The following is a 22921-nucleotide window of genomic DNA, read 5'->3' as shown; positions in this document are numbered from 1 at the left end:
ACCAAAGGATGCACCTCCTGTACAGGTAATGTCAACCCTGAGGTCAGGGGAACAAAAGTAAATGTGCCCCAGAAACTTCAGAAGCTATGTTGGTAATTACAGTAAATCACAAATGCATAAATTGTAAGCATAAGAAATTGATAATTAAGGTTCATAACACGCCATAATGCAAGATATTATTATTAAAGTAAACTCATTAAAAAAATTAATAATCCAGTTATTTTCAAAATTATGTTGAGTCAGTTTTTCTCCCTTCAGTATTCAAGAAATGTCAAATAATCAATCTAAATGAAAACTTGATAGAATAAAATTTGGAATAGACCAAAAACTGCTGGAGTTCACAGACTAATAAAAGTACATAGAATTATAAGTCATGCACAGTTAATTACACAAGAAATGACAAAACACGTTAATTACAGCTTTAAAAAACAAGTCAAAAACCTTTACAAAAATCTATATAAATCAGAGAAAAAACTCAAAAGTTTTAAAGAAGATTATATGGTTTATGACACTCTGTCAGTTCTGAATAAGGAAGGAAACAAAGCTAAGAAACAGCAAAGCACACATTGTGCCCCAAATTTTCCAATGGTAATTTATCTTTCATTATATTACAATTCCAAAAATATCTGTTAAAACTGAATTATGAAAATTTATTATACACTATTCTGAAATGTGTGATTTGCATTTGTAACTGATTCTTTTTGTCTGAAGCCCAGTTTTTTCTGAAAAAACAACAACATTTATCTTGCCTCTGCTTCTGGTATGTGGAAGATGTAAAGGTCATCAACTCCTACTTTAAAATATGGGCTTTTAGAAGTGAAATTTATGTTAGTTGGAGATGTCAATATAATGCTGTCTTTGACAATTGTTGGATAGTCAATAATCTTGAAGGAAATCTGTACTTTCAGGTCTTGTCCTAGTGTCCTGTCTACAGGGATATTTATCGATAATGCATTTGAAGAACCATTTACAATGTTCTTAAGGATCTATAAAGATACAAATAACATTACAGGATGAAAACCTTCATAAATGAAACAGTCTCTACAAAGGTGCATAAAAAAGGTTAAAGGTTATATTTAATTTGTCTAGTCATTGATATCCAATATATATTTAATTTGATCTAATATATTTATATAATCAAGTGGTATAACGTAGTACCACCAATAACAGTACAGGTTATTTAAAAAGTATGTATTATATCTGAGTATTACACGAGTTAAGTAACACTTCAATTATTTCTTTTAATGTATGGATATTGTATGACTTACTGTTACTGGGAGTATTAAAGACTCCCAGGAATGACCCTGCAGAACATGCTGAAATGCTTCATATAAATTGATTTGATTGACCAGTGATAAAGTACTGTCAGGCTTCTCTTCTCTGACATAAACCAATTTACCCATGGTGCTGTGTGCCAAATTTAGAAAAGAAGACGAGATGTTCCCGGACATGTGATACAACATTATGAAGAGTCGTACACTGGCTGCAATTAGGTTTTCTTTCAGTACCTGCGTTTCATTTTCAGTTAAATTACCAGCTGTCACCAACATTATGATACTCCCAGCTGTGGATTGGTTGTTTGCAGAAAATAGCTAAAAAAAAAACATTTAAGAATCATTATTTGACCACCTCTCACCTAGTTAACCATTCATTCAAATGAAAACAATATATTACCACAGTCCATACAAACAGTAGCTTAAATAGGATTTGATTTTATTAAAAGATGTACTTCCTATGCAAAATAGAAGTAAACGACTCTTAAGATAAAAGCAAGATATTTTTGAAGACCTCTCTCTTTCTCTTTCTCCTTCAATCTAAAGCGAAAAAAATTTATTAAACAAACTTACATATGTAACATTTATTCAATATTAAGTAATGTTTATGTATCTCAGAATGGCTGGTATGGATATCAACACTTTTACTCATAAAGCAGAGAACATTTTTATTTCAAGTGGGTTTCTCGTGATCAAGAATTAAGTAATGTTTATGGGAAGCATGGAAGATTAGTTTAATATTTGACTTATTTTTATAAATAGAGATTATAGACAAGGTTGAACCCATAAATAACTTGCTCCACTTTCAAAATAGAAACTAAGTGGGCAAATAAATAATTGTTTAAACTAATTTTATTTTACAACTATATTAATTTGTTGAAAAATGTATACTTATGAATGTTTTATACAATAGCATCCTGGTAATTTATGCAATTCAAAATCTACACTAAAAATTACTTTTAACTTGCTGCTAGTTGTATTTACAAAAAAATTATGTACAGTTTTTTATTATATGGAAAAAATTTATAAAACAAGAATCATAAATTACTAAAATAATTATGGAAATGCACAAATGATGATCATAAGCAGTCACAAGCACTAAATAACTACAATTAAATGGTTAATGACTAACAAGTCAACCTCTCAGTTGTACTGTTCTGTGTACCAAAGTTGATAATCAAGGTGTGTAATCCCATACTAACTTAATCACTTTCTTAATTGCCCTAGCTATTCCCTACAGATGATTCTTTCCTAAGAGGTCTTGTGTCCAAAAGAATGTCACAATGGATAAAAATATGATTTTGCAATCAATTGTCAAGGTGTCATCAATTTTATACAGATCTCTAAAATGAATGTGCTGGTTGCCCAGCAGATATAAATGTATGTTGAATGTAACAATGTTTTTCTCTCTGCCATCATATAGACTATTATTTATTGTGGCTAAACAATATGAATAAATATTCGTCTGTAAATAGTACCCTTCTACACTTCTGTTTATCCCATCAGTTGGAGTCTAATATGAATTTCAGCTGTTTAGTGTTCTCTCTCCCATGCAATGGTTTTTAGCCAACTACACATCAAATCAGACGACTTCATACTAATATGTATTTAACTGTTTATTGGCAAGATTTCTTCTGGATTGTTGTGTATAAATCATGTGAAAAGCATACTTTATGTCACATGTTTTAAATCTGAAAGTCCTATCTTGATCATTACTAGTACTTTAGATAATAAAACTGATCAAGATAGGGCTCTCAGACTTAAAACGTGGCATAAAGTATGCTTTTTACATGATTTATACACAACATTTCAGAAAAGATCTTGCTAATGAACAGTTAAATACATAAATTTCCTATTGAAATATAAAATTTTGCTTCAAACTGTTGCATAGCATACTCTTCACCAGTACGAATTAACTTATGTACAACTTGGCATTACTGGCCTGAAAAACGTAATTGCATTATCATATTACTACTGGAAATAATACACTTTATAGTCATTAAACTGGTGTGATACTGTTTGAATGAATAAAGAACAGCCAATCATTTTTAAACTATCAACAATTAACTGTATATATGCCAGTGTAGTCCTTTTTCATACTGCAGAGAAAAAAATCATAAACCTTGCATTTTTATAACAATTTTAGTTGCTGTTTCCACAGCTATTTCTAACATTCTTTTTTTCATTTCCTTGATGGGACAACGGTAAGTTTACAGACTTATGACATTAAAATCCGAGATTCAATTACTTGCAACAGACATAATAGATATCCCACTGTAGCTTTGCTCAAAAACATACACTATTTTTCCTAAAACTCAATTATCAAACACAAAATGCCTCCAAGTGGCTCAGCGGTATGTCTGCAGACTTACAATGCTAACATCCGGGTTTCAATACCTGTGGTGAGCAGAGCACAGATAGCCCATTGTGTATCTTTGTGCTTAATTCAAAACAACAACATCAAATGCAAAGCACAATCTTTGTTTATATTACCTCAAAATATTGTATATCTGTTACTTCACAACATAATAAATTTGGTTCATTACAGTTCACTGTCTTACTATGAAAAACTGTTAAAAAGAAATACTAAATGTACAGGTGTAGCCATATTTTCTAATGAAATTATTATAGTATATGACGAATGACATGAACACCTATTTAAAATGCATAATTATTATGTATGTTGAAATCTAGATAACATTATATTTCTTATAAATATAAATAAGTAATAATATGATTTTAATATTATAATTACAAAGCTATTACAGTACTCATGGTCTGATATCTTTTATTGCCATGCATGACTATTGGTTAGTATTTAATAATAACATTATGAAAAAGTAAATAAATACTAATTAGTTTATATCCAATATATTAGCTGCTAATCTGTTGTTTTTATCAGACAAGTTTTGTGAACTACTGGATGTAATTAGCAGGAGCCTAGATTTGAACCTTGTGAACTATTTGAAATATTTCAAAAAGAGTATTTTAGTTTTATATATGCCTTTCACTGGTTGAATGCATGCGTCTTCTATTATGTTGATACAGAAGGCTTCTTACATTTTTCTCACGTGTGGTTTGTATCATGTTATTTCAGTTTTTAAATTTTATTTTATGGTCTTTGGTACAATATTGAAGATAGATCAGTTTTACTGAGTCTTGTATTTCAGTTGTGCTACTGTATTAAGACTTTTATTGATCTTTTTTTTTAATATAGTGTAGATACTGTAAATGGTGTTTTGCACTTATTGATTTTGAGGTGGTTTATTGTGTGTAATAATTTTGAATGATTTTTTACTTCTGAATACTGTTTTGGCTTTATACTGTTTGCAAATTATTTGTATGTTTTTGGAGAGACGACTGATACAGAGAAATATGGCTATGTATCAACAGTTTTCTTTCTTTTTCTTCATTTTATTTTCTTTTATTCATTTTTTTCTTTATCTAAAAATGCTATTATTATGTGTTTTTCCTTCTCTTTATCTTCTGAATTGAAAATTTGCTAATTCCAAAGGCTTATCATTCTATAATGCCTGTCTTTACACAGTTAATTGTTTTAATCTACAGGTGGGCTTATTTCCAACAGGTGGATTTTTTATAAACGCCTCTAGTATATATGTTATGTTTCTTAGTACCTATCAGGTCTAGGAAAGATATTCCCTCTAAGCTGTGCATATATGCAGTCACACAGCAATCTGGCAGGTTCCTGCATATTGATAGCAACTGATCATTCATAAATTAGTAAGTTAGTAATAGCTTCATGTGGAAGAAATAAGCCTATAGGATATAACCATCCCCAAAAAATAAGACAGGAGTACGGTACCAACAGTTGCTTAAAAAGGTGCTTTTAAAGAGGAATGGGCTTTGGAAACTATGGAATCTAAAACTGTTTATTAACAGAAAATTAGTGCTAAGAAGTGTTTGTAGTCCACCCAGTAGAAATAAAATTAGAGGGAAAATTGTGTAGGAAAGGCAGTTTATATTTTTCTATTTCTCTTGTGAACTATATTGCTGTATGTTGTCTGTTTGAGTGGTTCATGAATTCTGAAATTTTGTCAGCAGTTTGTTTAACCTTATAGCAAATCATTTGCTAATGTATCTCCACCATATCCTGGGTTTTAGGGTGGAGGTTTTCAGGAAATTATTTCAAAAGACTGTGTATATATGTTACTTAATATCAGCAATAAATAGTGAATCCGTGGCTAGGTCCTCTTGCTGTTAGTAGTACTTGTCTTATTGTATGTGGAAATATACATAGATTGTCAGCTGGGTACACTTTCAGTTATATCATTGTAAAACTGCTGGTATAACATATGTAGCATTTCAGTGGTTTGCACACTAGTGATTATACATCAAACCTGATTACTCAATGTTGTGTCGTTATCATGACTATTCTTATAATTTCTTGAAAAATAGAGTATTAACTCTTTAAACCTGTAATTTTTTCCATGTTCTGCTCAAATCATTTTTGTGACTTCCTAACAAATATCATAATAATATCTTAAAAAACTTCCATTGTATTAACTTTATATAACAAAAAATGTTATTGGACATTATCACCATCTGATTGGTAAATTAGGATTGTCAGCCAGGTGCTAGCAGCATCCACTTGGGTTTAAGGAGTTAACATATGAGGAAGTTTCAACAGTTAATAGTGATGCTTTACTCATATGATGTCTTGCTAATATAGGGGTGGCGTGGTAAATTTATGTGGTTAACTATGGAATGGATAAAGAGTATCATCTTACTTGTGCATTTTGGGCAGAAAACGTGAGAGGTGGGGTACTGTTACTAAAAAGATAGAAAAAAAGAGAGTAAGGATGCAAGAAATCTTCTAAAGACACAATTAATGGAAAATAAAAACACCATTTAAGATAAACCTTGTACATAAAAATTCTAATAAATTAGAGAAATAAAAAGATAAAAGTCACAATCTATTAGCATAACAAATACAAAAAACTGATATTAATCTGTCTGCAACAGTCGATAATGCAAAAGAAGAAAATCCCACAATAAAATTTAGTACTCAAATAATGAAATCTGAGCTACACAGTTTAAAAATACAGATGAAAGAAGCTTATTTATACATCTAACTGATAACACACTTTGAAAACCTAACACAGCAGTCAACAAAACAAAGCATTGAAACAGTTGGTTAATTCAGGACTTAAAGGGAAAAATATGGGATACGTACATAACCCAACATTCTTTCTCACAAGAAAATCCAGGATGAAATCTAAATTCCCTGTCACTACACATCAATCACCTTCTCAGGATTTAACATAACAATGCTTAGGAACAATAAGGGGCCTATTGGCCCATCTAGACTGTCCCATCTTCTAAACTAAAATTATTTCAAAAATAATAATAAAGCAATCAAATTAAAAGGTAAAAAAAATTAAATCAAGATTCTATCACTCATACAGTTATTAAGGTTCCTTACAAACTCATTTAAATTTGTTGCCTCTTCAACATCTGAAAGCAACCCTCTCCAAAGGGCAACCACACTGTTAAATAAATAAAACTGCCTTAACTGAAGATAGCTCTCACTCTGCCAAAATTTATACTTGTGTCTTAAAGTCCTATCATTCTCACCATTAAGTATGAAATAAAATGATGCATCAACACTATCAATTCCATTAATAACCTTAAACACTTCAATAAGATAATAAGATCCAGTGTAATTATTTTTTTCAAGAGAAATTAATTTTAGAGATTTCAACCCTTCCTCATAAGACAACCCCTCCATCTCAGGCACCATTCTAGTAACTTTCTACTGAACTCTTTCCAACAATGCAACAAATATGAACTAACCAGTGACCTGTACAATGAAATTATAACCTCTTTAAGCTTGTATTCAATATTCATGTAGATACAACCTGAAATCCTATTTACCTTACCATAAGCAACATTACGCTGTTTGGATGGCTTAAGAGACTCACCAACCACTTCACAAATATCCTTTTCTTCCCTAATACTTTTATGGTCTTTCCTATCCAAATTATATTTATAATTAAAATCCATCTATTTGCCAAACTCACTAAATGGTCTAAATCCTTTTGTAAAACAGCAGAATCCTCCTCACAGCCATCAGAAAATTTAAGTAATTTATTGATAATTCTTTCATCTATTTCATTGTTGTAAATCAAACAACACAAAGGCCCTAAGGTTGAGCCATGAGGTACTTCACTTGTGATATTAATTCAGTTTGACTTTATTTAAAATAATCCTTTGCTTTCTTCCATTCAGTCACTCTTCTGTTCAATTAGCTAAATTTTATCCCCCACATCTGCAAAGAATTTAATTTTACAAGTATTTTATGTGGCACCCTGTCAAATCCTTCTAAAAATACAAATACATCAAATCTACACCCTTACTCTCATTTACCTGTGTAGTAACGTTTTCAATAAAAGTCAAAAGATTTGTAAGACAAGATTTTCTTTTTGTGAATCCATTTTGAATATCCAATAAAATTTTAAACTTTATTAAATGACTTTGCAAAGCATCTTTTATCATACTTTCCAAAACTTTTTACCCCAACTGATTTAAAAATAATAGGCCTAAAGTAAGTGGGATGACAATTTTTATAACATCTCTTGAAAGAAGTGTAATATTAGTTAGTAGTTAGCTTCCAATCCTTTTGTATCTGCTCACTGTTCAAGGAGTTAGAGAAAATAGTAATAAATGACTCAGATATCAAATCCTAAGCATCTTTCAAGACCCTTATGGAAATATTATCTGGCTCTGAAGTCTTATTATTCTTTAAATTTTACAGATTTTCCTTAACAAGCTCAGAATTAATGTGATCATCCTGTTTGATTTTTTCTTCTTCTACCAACTGTCCAAGAAGAGGAATCTTGCTTCACATTTAAGTTTATTAGCAGCTTAAACATAGGTTATAAAACAGTTACTAATTAATATTTAATTATACAAATAATATCATTAATAAATATGGTTCATTACTAATAATTATAATTAGGTTATTACATAGGCTACTTTGTAAAACAATGAAGCTTATTGTAGTACTTAATTTGAATAAATAAATATTTATCTTTTGACATGCTTGTATGAAGTTACATCTACTGTTTCACTGTAATTTACCTGTTTTGTAATAAATATTCAAATATGTACAATAATACAAATAAAACATCAGTTTATTGTTACTGAGTGGAACATGCCACAAAAATGTCTAAAATGGAAATAGTATCAGAATTTTAAAAAGCACAAATCATGCTGATTACAAAATCTCAAAATTATTATTTAATTTAATGTAAAATGACTAGTTAAAACAAAGTAATCCAATTTCTATAAAAGCTAGAATGTGTAAACAATTTTTCACCTTCTATAAAGTTACATCTATGGGCATTATATTTAGATAAAAAGTTAGTTAGGCATCTGCTTTATAGATTGTAAAAAACAATTATATTTTCAGTTTATACTATAAATATCTAAGAAACAAATTTTATTTGTATTCCTTTATACATTATCAAAATATTAGCAAAAAAGCATTTGTTTAAAAAATGATTTAAAATGACTCTTTACTAAATTTAAATGCCACAGTATACCTGTTGTCCAAATTTGAAACAGGATGAAGTCAATTAATCCTAAACTTATGAATAGTAATTCGGTAAAATAAATGTTACAACAAAATTTCTTTACAATAAGCACATCTTAAAAAAAAAGGAGTGAATAAGCAAAACTATTTTTTACCATACACAAGTAATTCATACTATTTGAACAATTTTCATATAGCCACTAGTCCTTTCCAGTTTGGGGAAAAACACAAAAAATAAAATTACTTATTTTATAAGACAAATATTAGCTACCTCTAGTGACTTCTCTACTCCACATTCAACACAAGCTTCAGTGTTATCAGAAGGCCTATCTGGAAACTTCTGGAAGAGCTTTTCTTCAGCACTTGGATCAATAATTGTCATTTCATTTACCACATTTGCAGTTTCTTTAAAGCATACCATTCCCACTTCAGAACCAAAAGGAAAATCTCCCAAAAGTCTTTTGAGTGTACTTATCAGTATGTTAAATCTATTCTGAAATAAATAAACAATTCTTTTTACAAATATACACACACACTACAAATTTTCAAAGTGGATGTTATTTCAGTTTATTTTTACAGATCTATATGTGTATATATTTGTACCTTTTGTATTAATAACCACTGTGAATGATGTTTACAAAACATTTACAGTTTAATCATTTCCTTGAAGTAAAGACACTCATGCATAACAAATTGTCAACCATTAATTATTTCTTGATATTTCTGGAAGACAGTGTTAATATGGTTAACTTAATAAAAGTAACTGCATTAAAATAGCGTCTTACACATGCTTCAACACACACACAAATCTGAGGTTGAAGAAGTAATAACGTATTTGGATTTTGGAAAAGCTGCTGGAGCAGATCAGGTACTAGTGATACTAAAATATTAGCAAAATACCAATTCAGTATCATAATTATTTTTTAAAAGTGTTGAAAAAGTTAATTTTTTAATTTAAAAATGTTCTCTATCAACCTAGGTTTAAAAAAAACTGCATTACATGTTCACTTTCTATACAAGTAATATTAATATGAATGACAAGTTGAATTAAGTGATAATTTTCTCAGATATAAAACAGGACTCTATGATTTATTAAAGGGAAATGCCAAGAATATAAAATATTAGAGTAGACAGGAAATCACTTGAGAAATAGGAAACAAAAACTAAAAGTGGGAAATCATGTTAGAAATTAAATAAAATATGGTTTTTCACAATGGTTCTGTTCTTCACTACATTTTACTTTTGGTAGTTATAAGTAACTTACAAATAAATGTGAGAAACAAATATTTGCAGATGAAGTTTTAATATATTTAGGTAAACTGGTGTAAATACTGACTTTATAAAAGACAATTTTTGGAAAATAGAAGACAATTTTGTAGTAATTAATAACTTCATTTTAAATGATTAGAAATCTAATATATTTAGGAACATCAAATCATGTTTGTAATCAAATTCATTATCACTCTGTTTTTCTGTAATGATTTAATTTGCAACTGTCTGATTATTGAAGGATTAAACTTAGAGTGTATATTAATAGGAAAGAAACAACATATTATTAATATGGGAAAAAATGAAGATTTTTAACATTTCTTAAAACAAGAAAATTTGTTGATTTATATGTTTTACAAATAATTTATAAACAAGAATTTGGCTGTGAAAACATGATAATATTGAGAGGTTATTTAGGAATTAAAAGTTATTTACACAGATACTATTTCTTCACATTAATCTCAATGTTTCAATAACATAAAAAAGTATATGTGTGTTGGTATTCCATTAAAATTTAATTACTTTAAATATACATGATAGTTTTTTTAATCCACAAATAAGAAACTTTCATGAATGGATGCTACATTTCATCTTTCTTAATATTTGCTGAGGAATTATGTTTATATTTATAGAGTTGCTTTTATATATATATAAATATTTATTTTTATAATATTTTTTTCAAAAAGAGAATAAATTGGTAGTTGAGCTGGATAAAATAAAAACATTCAAAGAAAATACTTTCTAGTTTGTAGTGCTGCATCTATATACAAATTGTGCACTATAATATACATTATATAAATTATGATAAATTATATTACATAAATTATATAAATAAATAAGATTCAAGTATGCTCTATTAGGAAAATTCAGGGTCTGGGGTTCAGTTTTATTCTGCTAGCAAAAACTGCTTCAAAGTTTCATCTGTGCAGCACTGAAAAAATGCAGTTAATCTCTCTAGTTGACTAAGAGCAATTATTTCAAGCAGCTTTCAGTTCAAAATAACTGACAACAATTAGTGTGGCTAAGCTTGCTCAGCAAGTTCCTAGAAAGAAAAGGGAAACACAGAACTTTCCCCAACTTATTCCTGATTTTGGAAGGTTTTTATTACACTCAGCCCTAAACAGTTTTTTACTTTTTTTTCAAATTCTCTGTGTTTTTCAGATTCATGGTCATCCTGAAATAAATAACAAATAATTATCAATTATTTACAGATACAAAGTACATGCACACTGACGGATGACACAGTTGGTCACAAAAATTACCCATCAGTATCACAAGCATATGGAAAAATGGATTCCACATATTATAAATACTAGAAACAGGCAACCTTTTTCTTTTCTGGTTGGCACACATGATTTTGGTTGACTAGACAAGTGAAATGTGTACAAATACTGAATAACTGTGTGCACTATCAGTATTATTTTCTCCAAGAGGTATGTCTACATCACACACTATATAAAAATAAAGTCTTTTTGTGGTCAAGTACTTCTGAAGACATTTTAAACGTGATCAAACCTAAAACAATCTATTAAGGACCACGTAATGCAAAGATATAATGTAAAACAGAGTGGGTTTTTTCATTTATATTAGATAAATATTGAATAGTTGGAAATTAATATTTAAATATGCTTAAAATGAAAGTTAAGCAGATATTAACTTTACCAGCTATATAAAAAAAACTTTAAATTTCTTGACAAGTAGAAAAAATTTAGTTATTTATTGTTGAATACCCAACAAACTTAAGATTTGAAAAAGACACTCAAAGCTCTAATTAAGACAGTTTTAATATTCTAATATGGTGACTGACTTATGTAACAAGTTGCCATGGGCAGTAGATCTACCAAACACTTTACAGGAATTAATGTTTTTCTGAAAATTAAAAGGTAGGTTTAAGTTTATACACTTTCACAAGGGTATGTGTGCAATATCAGTTTTGAAGGACCAAATAGTCTCTTATCTCTCCATATTGTATTTATGTTAAACTAGTCTGTTTTAATTAATTAAAAAATTATATAACTACAGACTGCCAATACACAGAGATGCCATGTCACTGCAGGAATTTAAAGTATACCATCATTAGATTCAAAATGTATTACACATTCTTTATACATTGTTTTTTTTATCTATGTATAACTTTATAACAAAACACTTTTTAATCTCAATTATTTCAACTACTATGCTATAAGATGTGTCAGTTTCTTCAAACCACAGTTCAAATATGACATAACATTTAAAAGGACTTTTATCATTACACTAGAAAAGAAAAGAAAAAATAACCACAACTCTAAGTATAGGTTCAAAAATTCACATAGGCCTAAAGTTGCATAAAGATTTGGGTAAATAAGAAGCAGCTTAGCCCTAACAATAAAACACAGCAATTCCTAAGGTTCTGAAACAAAAATTCAGCTTAAATAAAATACAGTATTTCAACAAGTTTTGAAGGTTCAGTAGAGAAGAATATTATAGAGAATTAAACAAAGGTTTAAAGATCCTTAACCTAAGGATGTCCCTTTTTTAAATACACACTACACAAAGCATATGTGTGCAAGAATATTAAAAATATATGTCATTTGCCTCCTGGAATTAGACTAATGAACAGTGAAATTGAGCTATTTCTCACTCCTAGTAAGAAAATATATACATTACCACTGATTTCTGTGCTGCCTATAGTTCAACTCTGACCCACTTATGTAAGCTAAACTGATGTTGACAATGGTGAACAACTTTTAACACTGTCAATAGCTTCCAGTAGCAAAATTACTGAGGATGCAGATAGTGCAATTCACAGGGGCTCCAATCCCTATGAGAGCCCATTGTGAGGTCAGGTTGGTTTGGTTTGTGTTGAATCTTTTGCAAAGCTACACAAGGATTGTCTGTGTTAGCTGTTCCTAATTTAGCACTACAATGCTAGAGGGAAGGCATCTAGTCATCACCACTGTCAAAATCTTGAGATACTATTTTTACCAATGAATAGTGGGATTTATGGTCACCGTTGCTAAAAGTGCAAGTATGTTTGGTAGGATGGGGATTTGAGCCCACAACCTATAGACTGAGAGTCGAGCTCCCTAACCACCTGGAATGGCTGCAATGCCAGGATAAACAAGTCAATTTTATGCAATGTAAGTACAAAACTATACATATATATATATATTAATGTCTATTGAAAAATTAAATATTTCTCAAACTGAAATTAATAAACAGAAAATACCATTACATTTTCAGTAAAAATATTTCAAATGGACCATAGCTCTGAGCTTGGTCTTCACCAGTAACAGTTAATTTTTCATGAAGAAATTGCTCAAATACCACAAATGTACTCAATATTGTTATCTGAGAGAGGATACCTTTCTGTAAATATATCTAAAACAGTGTTTTTAAAGGTTTAATTATATCAAAGGGGACTGTTTAGACCAAAAGGGCTGTTTTCCATGGATGTGAATCAGAATGATAAATGTTTTTCAGAACTTTTTATTCAAAAAAATTGAAAGTGGGAATGGTGCTGCCTCAAACATGGCTATCTTATTAACCATTGACAGTTAGTGTTTATTATGAACTATGCTGACTTTTCACCAACTGTAAGTTTTTTTTCTTTTAATGATGCTTGGATCAATGGTATAAGAGACTTGAGATGTCTGACCCAAACTCTCAGACACATGAATGCACAAGAACATATCTTGATGCTTGTTTGATGGTACAAAAATGGCATTTGGGCAAAATCTCAGTATTACAAGATGAAAATGAGAAAGAAACAAAATTTAGACACATGTTTTAAAGCTTATAGGTGATGTAATATTAATATTAGGGTTTTGCAAATTGCTCATTAGAGGATACAAAAAGAGCTTTGATAAAACTTGATAGGGGTAATTTTCTTTCTATTATTCAACTATTAGCAAAATGTGACCCTGTTCTTGCACAGTTGCTTCAAAAGAAAAAGAAAACAAGTTAAATATCTTAGTCCTAAAATACATAATGAAGTTATCATGATAATTGCAAATAAAACCGAAAGAAATATTATTGATGACATAAGTGTAATTTGTTTTCAATAATTATAGATATAACACATTTCAAAAGTCAATCAAATGACTCATATCTTTCAATATGACAAAATAAACATTAGTTCAAATGGACTTACTGGTAACTTTGAAACCAAGGAATAATTTACAAGGTTACAAGTTTCCAATTAAACTTTTATTGGATTAGAAACTGTTAATTCAATTGAAGAAAATTGATTAAATTTGAATAAATGTTTGATGAAGTGTATGATGGTGTAGTAAATATGAGTGGTATATATTTTGGAGATCAAGATTGTAGGTAAACAAGAACTAAAGACTGAATATGCTCATTATGTTGCCCATAATCTAAATTTTACTATCAATAATTGTGTTCAAAATATTTCTCAAATTAAAATATCTTATGATACTACTGTACATTTTTATAATTTCTTTTGGTCATAGTATACGATGGTGAGCTATGTTTAAAAACTTGGCTTCTGTCTCTGAAGTTATTGGAAAATTAACACTTAAAGACTATGTTTGATTTGATAGTCCACTAAGCATTATTTACTAGTTGTATTAAAATGCTCCTCTTCAGATATTGTAAAAGGGCTTTCAAAAATAATTCTTTTTACTAAATAAGCATAATGAGAGAGTTGAAGCATCTGGACTAATGAGGTGGACAGAAAAGTTTGAGATTTTATCCTAAGTTGTTCTTCAACAAAAATTATTAGAAGTAACTAATGCAATATTTAAGTCACTGTAAAGTGAAAATCTGTTGTTGGACAGAGTAGTTAAATTACTAAAGAAACATTTGAGGAAATTTCGTAGAAATGAGCTGTTGAACCCAAATTTCAGTCCAAGTACATGAAAATGACAAAGAAACATTCAATGAATTGTTTAAAGATTAAAGACTTTCAGATTCAGAAAAACATCAGCTTGTTTAGACATTATGATTGCTCAACTATATCACAGACTTAAAGATCTTAAACTTGTTACTGAAAATGTTAGCATTATTTTCCCAAAACATTTACTTGTTGCAACTGATAAGGAATTGCATAATGGAGCCATCCATAACTTTAGTAAACAAATACGAGAAAAATATTTCTACAAAATTTCCTGTTCATTTGCCTTTTTTCCAAGAATATTTCAAACAAGATTTTGAAAACATTTCAACTATTTCTAAGTTAGCAAACTTCATGTGTGAAAATAGTACCTTGTGTTGAAGCTTCCAAGAAATCTTAACTATTAAAACTTTGTTTTTGACAACTGTGCCAAAATATCTGTCTTAAAACTTAAGTTAATATAAATTATTTAAGAAGCACAATGGTGCAAGAATGGTTAAGTGGATTTTCAATAATTTGAATTGAAAATAAAATGTCAAAAATATTAATTTATAAGATATAATAAAAACTTTTACCATAATTAATGCAAGAAGAGTTGATTTCTAATAAATGGTAAATACTAAATATATAATGAATCTTAATGTTTTCAAATAATTAACATCATTGGTATATACACCACAGTAAGTAATTTTTCATTGTATACTGTGGCCCACTTAAGTATTTTGTATCGAAGACCATGATGGTCTAGTATTGCCACTGGTAGATTCCTTCTGCATACAAACTATATTCATAAAGAAATAAACAATATTACGGATATAGGGTAACTATTAGCCCTACTAGCTAGTTGCCTAGATAATTGCTCTTTATATCTTAGTTGAGATTTAGTTTGTTACAATAATGTGCTTAAAGCCACAAAAGGCTATCTACAATGTTCATTGGACCAAAGTGAAGACAGCTAACTAGTTAACATCATTGAACTCATTAAATCAATATGATAGATGATTACCTGTAAGCATCCATAACATCAGTTTCTTCTAAAATAACTGATGAATCAAAATTGTGATTATATTGATTATTTCAATTATCTATTGTGATTTCTTATTACTATTTTGATTAATTCAAATTTGTTTTGCTTATTCAGTGTCATAATTTACAAAAATAACCATCTAATTTAATAAAGGTTTCTGATCATTGCTATTCATGCCCCCCTGATCCTACTAATCTTACTTTTAAGTATGAGAAAATATAATGTATCAACACTATAAATTTCCTTAACAACCTTAAACATCTCAATAATATCTCCCCCAATTTAATTTTTTCAAGAGAAAATAATATTAGACATTTAAACCTTTCCACGTGTGATAGCCCCTCCATCTCAGGCACTATTCTAGTAACTTTCCACTGAATCCTTTCCAACAATCCAATATTCTTCCTAGGAAAGGAGCCCAAGATTGAATACAATACTCCAAATGAGGCAGCTTAACCAGTGACCTATACAATGAAATTGCAACCTCTTTAGACTTGTATTCAATATTTCTGTAGATACAGTCTAAAATCCTATTTGTCCTACCACTAGCAACAGCACAATGCTTGGATGGTTTCAGAGACTGATCAACTATTATGCCAAGATCCCTTTCTTTCATGACAGACATCAAGATTATTTCCATCCATATTATGCTTATAATTCAACTTATAACCCTCATTCATTTATTATAATTAAAATGGATTTACTATTTATTTGCCTAACTCACTAAGTGATGTAAATCCTTCTGTAAATGAGCAGCATTTTCTTCCTAGCTAGCAACACCTAAGACTTTAATATCACTAGCAAATTTAAGTAATTTATAGACTATTCCTTCATCTATGTAAAGCAAAAAGAGCAAAGGTCTTAAGAATGAGCCCTGAGGTACCACACTTGTAACATTAATCTAGTTCGTCTGAGCTCCATTTGCAACACCCCCCTGCTTTCTTTTATCCAATTAACTAACTTATCCCTCACATCTATAGAGAATTTATTAATAAGCTTTTATGTGGAACATTGTTAAATGCTTTCTGGAAATCCAGATACACTGAATCGATACCCTTACACTCATCTATATAAACAGTGAACTTTTTAAAGAATATCAAAAGATTTGTAAAGAAAGATTTGGGTATTCAATAAAATTTAGACTTTGTTGAATAGCTTTGCAAAGCATCTTTTATCATACTTTCAAAGACATTTCCTACAACTGATGCAAGGCTAATGAGCCTAAAATTACTAAGACAATTTTTTATCATTTTCTGAGAAAAGAGGAGTGACATTTGCTAACTTCCAATCCTTTGGTACCTACCCATTATTAATGGACTTATAAAAAAAATAATAGCAAGTGGCTGGCATATCTAATCCTTATCCCCCTTCAAAACACCCTTGGGGAAATATTATCTGATCCAAGAGAATTACTGTTCTTTAAACTTTCCAATTTTTTCATAACAAGCTCACACTTAATGCACTCATCTTGCTTGATCTTGTTTACATCTACCATCTATTCAAAACGTGGAATACTGCTTAATCTTCATTAGTAAAATCTGGAGAAAAAGCAAAATTTAATAACCCAATCATCTCATAATCATGAGATATAAGACTTTCTTTATCATCCTGCAAGGGTCTTACCATCCCATTCTAATATTTTGTTTAACCTATATATAAGCAAATCATTACTTTTAAGTTTTAGTTTTCACCCAACCTTTTCTCATACACCCACATCTTTTCTGATGCCATAATTTCCTGTTTTACCAATTTTCTTGATCTTCTATAATCACCTGTTACACCAGGTAATTTAAATTTCTTTATATTGCAATGTTTTTCTTTAATTATATCTCTGATACTATTTGTGAGTTAAATGTAAAATCAATGTCACTGAGAAATTCTCTCCAACAATAATTTAGTAAGCTTGTAAAAACCTATAGAGAAAAATCCAAGGAATAATATTAACTTTATTATAAGCTAATTACAGGTTTTGTGTTACTTTGCATAATAGATATACCTGAAGATGGCTACTATGTTAAATGAAGGACATTTTGAAAATATCTTTAATAAATCAAAAACAAATTGAATATATATATATATTAGTCACATGTAAGAATTGATTGATGAGAGGAATTTTGTAATTGATTTATTAACCTAATAATGAAAACAGTGCATTCCACTAATATTCCAGTTCTAGATTTGACAATAACTCTTGTAACATACCCAAAGTGTCAAGTGCAATTTTGTAGCAATAAAATAAACCAGGCACCTTTAGATTCACATTCCAGCATGCTAACCACTGGCCCAAATCCTGTCCATCAGAAATATGTTAACTTTATCTGTTTTTTCACAGTCCACTGTACACACAAAAATACAAGTTCCTGGCAGATGTAGGAAACTAGGCATGGTCAGAGACTTATCTAATACTTTTTACATTATAGCATAAGCATAGCTTAAGTTAAAATAATGAAATTTGCAACAGACAGAAAAGTGTATTTACAATAGCAACTTTGAATCAAGAGGTTCTTGTCAAATGGGAAACTTCAAGTTGCTCTTAGAAAGGGTTTTAATGTGTTTTTTTAACAATATATAAATAGTATTGCTGCATTAATGAAGAAATCTGTATGTCTGATTATATCTCTGAGACTTCTTTTGGGTGTATATTTGATAAAAGAAAAGATTAATTCTAAGTTTAACCACAGAGTAGTAGTTTAAAACAAAGTATAAATATAACGTTTCCCCTTACAAATTTATAAATTCTTATATTCTTAGAATTTGCATTGAATGTCAAACACTTTTAAAAAAGAATTATAAATTTGTTTCTTTGTAGTTAAACACAGAGCTACACAATGGGCTATCTGTGCTGTACTCACCATGAGTATTGAAACCTGGTTTCTAGCAGTGTAAGTCTGTAGACACACTGCTGTGCAACTGGGGCTATTACAAATTTATTAGAAAAACTTAGAAAACTATATTTTGACTGAGAAAGAATAGGGGTGAAAATTTCAAAAATTATATGATACATATTTTGATAAATTAAATACCTACTTACAAGATAATTCATATTAGAGGAACAATCAAAAGCAATAATGATGCGAAGATTTTCTTCCTGAACATAGTTGAAAACTGTTGGTGGAGGGTAAATTATTTCTGGTAGATTGCTGAAAAGAAAAAAATACCAATAGAAAATAAAGTTTTGTACTTTATTTCAATAAGTTATGCACAATTCCTTAATATGGGCTCTATTCAAACATGTGCATTGTTGACTGTAATTATAACAAAATTGCTAACTTAAATTTGTTACACCTTAAGATATTACAGTTTTTTACTGTTTCTGTCCATAATAACAGTTTTAGTATTAGCCATTATCAAGTCTTCTTGTGTTTAGTATTAGCCAGCATCTAGTATTTTTTGTTGCATATAATTGTGACATAATTCTTTCCTTTCAGTTAGGTTCTTTAAAAGTACTACTTAAGGGGTCACAGTAACGTTGTAGATACTGGATATTAATCACAGTCAGAGCAGCCTCTACCATCATCTAAGTCTAATTATTAAATAACATTATCCGACATTTTGGGTGTTGATATGCCCTCATCATCAAAGAAGTTCTGAAAATGATCGTTTCTGTATTAGTGATGGCTGTAAATTGATTTCAGATCTTCTTGATAAAAAGTCTGGAGATTCCCTGTTAGAATTTCAATCAGTTAACTATTTGATTTTGTTTTCAATAAGGATATTCAGGTTTTGCTAACTTCTAAGCTAATTTGACTGAATATTTCAATCATTATTAAAATTCTTAGATTTATGTGCTCTTTTTAACAAACATATTCCTACACTGTAAAAATGTATCTTAGGGCAGCTGGTATGGGTATTAACACTTTTACTAATAAAGCAGAGAACAATGTTTCGACCTTCTTAGGTCATCTTCAGGTTAACCTAAGAAGGTCAAAATGTTGTTCTCTGCTTTATTATTAAAAGTGTTAATACCTAAACCAGCAACCTTGAGATACATTTTTACTTCAAGTGGGTTTCTCGTCATGATGAATATTCCTACACTTCTTACATATGAGCTGACTTTAAAAAGTTGCAAAATAAAAACTACATGTTTTTCTGGTTGGAAAAGACTGATGAAAGTAATAATTTTCTTGTACTGAAAATGTATTTCTGATAGGTACTTTACTCCTTTCACAAGATTAGTTATTTTCATTTATTGTTGCCCTCTATATGTAAACTTTCCATCATGCATACCACAAACCTTTTGCACCCCCTATTGGAATCAAATGATTCCAATGTGTCTCTCGTGCAAATCATCAAGCTTCACTTCTCCAGCAATAGGAGCACAGTACACTCACGTTACACACGTGATTCTCTCTATGCACCTCCACACACTTCAAAGTTTGATAGATGACAGAATCACTGGAAGTGAATGGAGAACATGGAAGAACTGACATAGAGTCCAAAGGACAGTTCCGTAGCTGAGAGAATCAGATCCAAATACCTGAAGAGTATAAGCACACTATTTCTGATTCAGCTATACTCTTCATCCATATATGTGTGTGCTGTATAAGAAATTGGAGTAGAAAATGAGGGGAGCAAGTCTGAGTGGAAGAGAATGCAGTAGGAGAGTGATCCAAACTGAAGAAAGATGTAATACCTCAATCCCACAATAAGAAAAGCAAATGAGGATGTATCCTCTGGTGTTGACTGGCTATAGAATGGCAGACTGTACTCTTGGTAAGTCAACAACATCCTCATGGGGTACCGACTATGTGAGGGAAAGATGAGAATCATACTGCTTTCACCTCAAGTCCAAGACCTGGGGAATTGAGAACCACTCAAATTGATAGGTATGGCACAGGATTAGCTTTGTGCTGGTCAACAAGGTGTATAATGCAGATTTTGTGTTAAATAATACCTGATCAGGCACCATTCACCATAGAGTGGGATCCTTGTATTAAAGGTATGAAGAATTGGCCCCTGGAAGGAAAGGAAGCATTAATAAAGACCTATCCATTGCTAGGGTTGCACAAAAGTTTGAAGTACAGTCACAGGTGGAAGATGAAGCCATGATATGATGTAAATAATGAGAGATGAACATGCTAGGATTCGTTCACATCCCTGATTCTAGGATATCTTCCAAATATTGAGTAGACGAGAAGCAAAAGAAAAGATGAGATGTCAGATTAGATGAAATAACATGAAACAAAGTATGGTGGGAAGGGAACAAGGAGGAATAAGTAAACTGGTTCAAATAATGAATCTAATTGGTGAGGGTAAAAGAGGAGAGATTTCTGGATGAAGAGGGTTCTCATGGGATAAAGAAAAGAGAACAGAAATCATGGAAGGAAACCATGTGGACAATATAACAATGAAGGGCATACATAGAACAAAGAGGTCTAAACAGGCTGATACAGGAACAAAGATGAGAAATATATGTAAGTGAAATAGGTGAAAAAGAGATACTTTCATGAGCCACCAATGCTTGGGAAGGATGGAATGATCCAGTTAAAGGAGAAGATAAGTGTACTGGTGAAGTGTGCATGTAATGTCAATGGTGAATAAATCAGCTGCCAATGTCCATAGTCAAAAGGAGAACAAAATACACCTTATGGAACAGGTGAAACAAATAATGTATGGAAATAGCTTCAAACAGAGGTAAAGTAAGGAAATGGAGGATCATATTAATATTCCAATCAGGAAGAGCAGGTTACCAAGGAGGTCAATGACTCTGGAAGGTATGGATTAATATAATGGCAAGTATGAATGAGAGAAACCCTCTCCAGTAATGGGAAGGTCAAAAGGTATGGGATAAAGCTGCCTGATAACCTGAAATGGAGGAGACTGAAGACTCAAGGTTGAAAAGCCACGTGAGGAACTTGGATGCACTAGCCTCAGGACAATGTGCAGCAGAAAATCCCTGAACATGGGCCAGTTAGAAATAGACTTCCCATTTTCAATGAAACATTTCCATAGAGGAAGGATTGATGGACTAAACCAAACAAAAAAGCTACATGACAGAAGAAACTTATTCTTCTTGCCAAGGAGCAGACAAAATCCTGGTATTAAGACAGATGATGCGAAGTGTGGAATGCAAAACCAGTAACTTGGATTGATGAAGGAAGTTGGATAATAAGGAAAGTGGTACAATAAAAAAAATAATTGTAGCTGCAGTAAATGAGGAAAACATGGTTGAGCCAGCTAGTCAGGAAAGATCAGAAGGACCCAGATCAGAGTAGCATGGATAAGGGAAAACTACCCACTGAGGCAACTGGATAGGAAGATAAACATATTGGAATTTGTGTGACCAGTCCTGGCTGAAGGCATATGTAGTCAAAGCTTGAATATGAGGTACCACAGGCTAAAAGAGGGGTAACTGGTGATTGAGGGCAGCAGTGAAATCATTAATGTGAGGAAAACCCCACAAACTATAAAGCACCTGAAAATGACAGGATGAGGGTACCACTCTATAGGACACATCTTGTCGTGGCAGAAAAAAACTATCCACAATGAGGTTGAAAGCACCGAGAACATGACATATAATTAAGTCAGTGTGTTGTGCATGGGCCCAATATAGAATATCCAATATATGAAACAGAGGGATCTCAAATGGGAGCCTCTTTAGTGATTAATATTAGTCATAACCATTGATTTGTCAGAATGGATCATTATCAAACAATATCTGATAATGAAAAGAATGTGATCCAAAGCCAAATGAAGAGGAAGAAGATTTAGAGTACTGACATATATTGTTTGCTTTTGAATTTCGCACAAAGCTACACAAGAGCTATCTGCACTAGCCATCCCTAATTTAACTGTGTAAGACTAGAAGAAAGGCAGCTAGTCATCACCACTCACCTACTCTTGACCTACTCTTTTAAAAATGAATAGGGGGATTGATCAACACATTATAACACCCTCACAGCTGAAAGGGCAAGCCTGTTTGGTGCGACAGGAAATCGAACCCACAACCCTCAGAACAA

General features: G+C 30.8%; 1 protein-coding gene across 1 annotated transcript in view; it reads right to left on the bottom strand.

Annotated features, from left to right (window-relative positions):
- Nucleotides 1-22921, bottom strand: part of LOC143250668 (calcium-activated chloride channel regulator 1-like) — a 71875-nt gene that overhangs the window by 19861 nt on the left and 29093 nt on the right. The window contains exons 6-9 of the mRNA XM_076501552.1: nucleotides 18994-19102; nucleotides 9101-9322; nucleotides 1269-1592; nucleotides 750-986 (exon numbers count right to left, since the gene is read on the bottom strand). Of these exons, the coding sequence (XP_076357667.1) occupies nucleotides 750-986; nucleotides 1269-1592; nucleotides 9101-9322; nucleotides 18994-19102 (892 nt within the window). The remainder of the gene's footprint in view (nucleotides 1-749; nucleotides 987-1268; nucleotides 1593-9100; nucleotides 9323-18993; nucleotides 19103-22921) is intronic.

The sequence above is a fragment of the Tachypleus tridentatus genome, chromosome 5 (assembly GCF_004210375.1).
Source record: "Tachypleus tridentatus isolate NWPU-2018 chromosome 5, ASM421037v1, whole genome shotgun sequence".
Classification (NCBI taxonomy): domain Eukaryota; kingdom Metazoa; phylum Arthropoda; class Merostomata; order Xiphosura; family Limulidae; genus Tachypleus; species Tachypleus tridentatus.
Note: the sequence above shows the minus strand (reverse complement) of the source record. Positions and strands in the feature narration are given on the sequence as shown.